The 4399-nt window shown below is 54.3% G+C and overlaps 1 protein-coding gene across 1 annotated transcript in view; it reads left to right on the forward strand.

Annotated features, from left to right (window-relative positions):
• The first annotated feature begins 366 nt into the window (after positions 1-366).
• PRNP (prion protein) overlaps positions 367-4399 on the forward strand; it is a 5540-nt gene continuing 1507 nt past the window's right edge. The window contains exons 1-2 of the mRNA XM_027701576.1: positions 367-476; positions 3385-4399. The exon at positions 3385-4399 is cut by the window's right edge and continues 1507 nt beyond it. Coding sequence (XP_027557377.1) covers positions 3396-4184 — 789 coding nt within the window. The 5' untranslated portion in view covers positions 367-476; positions 3385-3395 and the 3' untranslated portion in view covers positions 4185-4399. The remainder of the gene's footprint in view (positions 477-3384) is intronic.

Raw genomic sequence — 4399 nt, forward strand, 5'->3', positions numbered from 1 at the left:
GCTGATCCCATTGATATTTCTTCAATAAACCATTCCAAGATTCCCAACCAAGCCCCAAATCCCGATATTTCTTCAGCACAAAATCCAAAACGCCGCAATATTCCAAGATTTCCAAACCAGCCCCAAACCCTGGCATTTCTCCAATAAAACCATCCAAGCCCCGCGATTTTTCCAAGATTTCCCCATCTCTGCTATTTCTCCGAGAAACCATCCAAGGGCTGCGATTTCCCAGGCACTCATTTGGCCTCCGGCGATGCTCCCCGCTCCCGGATGCTGTGGGAGGGCTGCTCTGGGGCGCAGCCCAGTTTTGGGGGCTCCGGCCGCGGTATTCCCGAGGGATGGAGGGGGCTGGACCCCGGGCGGGCTGGGCAGGGCTGGGCTGCGCAGCTCCAGCTCCTCCCTCTCGCTATTTATTCCTGCCCGGAGCTGCCGGGGCTGAATCACCTCGAGCCGAGCAGGGAAGGAGCTCCCGGCCGGTGAGTGCCGGGGGAAAACGGGACGCGGCGGCTCCGGGTGGGATAAATCCGGGGGCGAGGGGGGTTTGAAGGCCGAGCGGCATCGCGGGGATGGGGAGCTGTCTCCTTTCCCTGCCATCGCTGCCTAAAAATAGACATTTCCAGCGTCTCCTTAAGAGCCAGAGCTCGGCTTTGCCCGGTGCTTGTTTACTCGGCGCTGATGCCGGCGGGGAATTTTTCCTTGGAGGGTTTTGTCCTTTCCCTGGTCTCCCAGGCTGCTCTCCCCCGTTATTTGGGGGATTAACAGAAAAAAGGGGGAGGGGGGAGGATTTCTAAAACTAGAGGTGACGTTTTCAGAGAGCGAACCGGCCAGCCCGCAGCCCCCTTTCCCAAAACCCCCGACCTGGAATTTCCACCCCCCCACAAGCCGAGACATTCCCAGCATCGCCGGGAGGGTCTGGACGCCCCCATTCCCGAGCATCTTCCCACCTCCACCTTCCACACCTCCCATCGCTTCTTCCCCCACCCTCTCCCTCGCCGCGGGCACCTTACCAAGGTTATTTCCACACTTGTTTTGGCACCAGGGTGTTGGTTTTCCCCTCTAAACCCGAAACCTCCTCCTTGCCGACCCTGAGCACGTAATTGCTGCTCGTGATCCCTCCTCGCAGCCTCCATTTTCCACTCCCCCTGTGCCCTGAAGGAGCGCAGAATTCCTCCCGTTCTCCGGCACGGAGAGAAACCGCCCCGCTCGAAACCACCCGAATTAATTCCTCATTTCCCACATCCGCAGAGAGGGGAGGAAGGTTCAACAGAGTCAGGGCAAAGCACCTCCGAAGCCGTTCGATGGCATAATTTAATGTCAGTGTTATGGTCACAGCAGAAATGTTATTTCCAAGCAGAGGGATCCCAGCCCCGAGCCCGGGGAAGGCGCTCCTGGTGCCCACCACCCCCGGGTTTTTGCCATGGAACCCGTTTATTCGGGGTGAAGCTCAGAGCTCGTTAATTAGCGCGACGCTAACGAGCCTTTGCCCTGTTTATCAGAGCTCAGCTCTGCGAAGGCAATTAGAGGAGCAGGTCAGAGCTGCTGGGCTGGAACATCCTCCAGGGCTTTGCCATAACCTGTTTTCATCCAGGGGCTGATTTCCCCCCCTTGGAACTCACTGTGGGGAGTGATATCTCAAAAAGAAAAAATTAAAAATTGCCATTTTGCTGCCTCGCCCCCCCCCCCCCCGGGTTTCCTGATTTTTCACCCAGGTTTTGTTGTTTCTGCCGTGTCTTTCAGCTATTTTTAACCCCCTGATCTCATCCCTGCCCCCAGCGGGTGGGTAAGGAGGCAGCAAACCCGCTCCAAAGAGGGTGGTTTGCACCCAGATTTTTCCATGAGCAGGCAGCCCAAGCCTGGAATTCCTGCCCATCACCAGGGACAGGCTTGTGCATCTTCCCTGCTCTTTCTTTCCTTTAGGCCTTTTGCAAACGATCCCACCCAAACATAGACATTTAAAAGGCTTTAAATCGAACGTTTCTTGATGTAAGACCAGATTTTAGGGAGCGTGGAGAGGAAAACATCGTTATCTGAACCCAAGGAGAGATTAATTTGCATTTTATAGCCCATAAAACCATATTTAGGTTGCAACAGAAGAATTTCTGGTTTAAACAGTGGGTTGTTTGGGCTCTTTGGCTGTTAAGGGTGATCTCTTAGGAGAGACCATCACCTCCTACTTGCATTAGGGTTATCCCTGGGGAAAGGGGTGAATTTTAAGGAAGTTGGTCCATTAGTTGCTGCAAAAAAAAAGCATTTAGGACCTACATTTAATTGTTTCTTGCTGTAACATGAGCCAGAAAGCACATCCAAGGATGCTGTGAAACACCCACCCACACTGAGAATGCTTCTCTCGCCCTACCCAGCATCCTGGTGTGGGATTTTGGGGGATAGCTCAGGCTCAGGAAGGATGGAAAAACTCTTTGCTATGGTGCACTCACATACTAAACACGAGGGGAGCAGCAATTCAGTGCCCTTGGCTTTGCAGGGAGGCATTCAAAGGGATCCTGGAGGTGCTTTCCAGAGGTTTTTCCAAAGGATTTGCAGACCTGGTGTGTGTTATACAAGCTAGATTATAAACATAGGGAGAGAAATGGCTCGTTAAATAGGATTTCAGCCTTGCCAGCCCACCAGCTGATGTGGGAGAGTCCTGGCATGTCCCTGGAATGCCAGCAGGAAATGCTGAGTAAGGGATAATTGCAAACATGTTAAACTCAAAAAATGTTGGTTTTCACTTCAGGTCTGTTGCACATTAACAGGAATTTGGGCAAAATACGCTGAATTCTGTTCCTTGGGAATATAAAACCTCTGGGGCCGAGCTGGGCGTTGCCCTCCTGGCAGCACTGGGTACCCAAAAGCTTTGGCATTGGGCTGGATCCATTCATTGCATTGATCCTGGCACATCAGAAATCCCATTTGTGTCATCTAATTAGACAGAGCAGGTTTGATAAGCGGGGTTTTACCTCCCAATTAGTTGAAGCATTTTTTTTCCAAAAGGTTTTTCTTTCGCTGCTTAAAATTGCTGTTACCTGCTGAAAACCCATGGGAGGATATATATATATATAACAAAATATATATATATATAACAAAATAAATATATATATATAACAATATATATATAACAAAATAAATATATATATAACAAAATAAATATATATATAACAAAATAAATATATATTTATGAAATATATATATATAATTTTGGGGGGAGGATAAATACTTTGGGGGGGAGATAAATATGCATTTAAGTGCAAAGCTGTTTATTCTGCAGTCGGATTTAGGGGGATGAAGTGTGTTTTAGACAATGCATAAGCGTGGGAGCCTCGAGCCATGCGGGTGCCGGGGGGTCTCTGCCTCCTGCCCTGACGCTCCCTGTCCTTGTGTCCTCGTGTCCCACAGCCATGGCCAGGCTCCTGCTCACCTGCTTCTTGGTGGTCCTGCTCCTCGGCATCTGCACCGACGTTGCCTTCTCCAAGAAGGGCAAAGGCAAACCCGGCGGGGGCACGTGGGACACGGGGAGCCACCGCCAGCCCAGCTACCCCCGCCAGCCCGGCTACCCCCACAACCAGGGCTACCCACACAACCCGGGCTACCCTCATAACCCTGGCTACCCGCACAACCCAGGCTACCCCCACAACCCTGGCTACCCGGGCTGGGGCCAGGGCTACAACCCCTCCAGCGGGGGCAGCTACCACAACCAGAAGCCGTGGAAACCTCCCAAATCCAAGACCAACTTCAAGCACGTGGCGGGGGCGGCGGCGGCGGGCGCCGTGGTGGGGGGGCTGGGGGGCTACGCCATGGGCAGGGCCATGTCGGGGATGCACTATCGCTTCGACAGCCCCGACGAGTACCGCTGGTGGAACGAGAACTCGGCGCGTTACCCCAACCAGGTGTATTACCGCGACTACGGCGGCTACGTCCCGCAGGACGTCTTCGTGGCCGACTGCTTCAACATCACCGTCACCGAGCACAGCATCGGCCCCGCCGCCAAGAAGAACAACGCCTCGGACGCCGGGGCGGCCGTGAACCAGACGGAGGTGGAGCTGGAGAACAGGGTGGTGACCAAGGTGATCCGGGAGATGTGCATCCAGCAGTACCGCGAGTACCGCCTGGCCAACGGCATCCGGCTGCACCTCGCCGACGCCTCGCTCGCCGCCCTCCTGCTCCTCGTCCTCTTCGCCATGCACTGATGGATCCCGGGATCCCGCGGCTTTGAGATGTCACCCGTGTCCCCGGGGGGACCCCCCGCCCTCCCCGTTCTTGCTTGCGGTCGTCGTTGGTGAAGAGCCCTCGGGGCGCGCGGGCGCCGGTGCTCCCCGTCACCTCCTTGGGGTTCACCTCCATCAGCTCCTTGGGGCTCACCTCCATCAGCTCCTTGGGGTTCACCTCCATCAGCTCCTTGGGG

Source organism: Neopelma chrysocephalum, unplaced genomic scaffold (genome assembly GCF_003984885.1).
Source record: "Neopelma chrysocephalum unplaced genomic scaffold, ASM398488v2 Primary Assembly neopelma1_163, whole genome shotgun sequence".
NCBI lineage: Eukaryota > Metazoa > Chordata > Aves > Passeriformes > Pipridae > Neopelma > Neopelma chrysocephalum.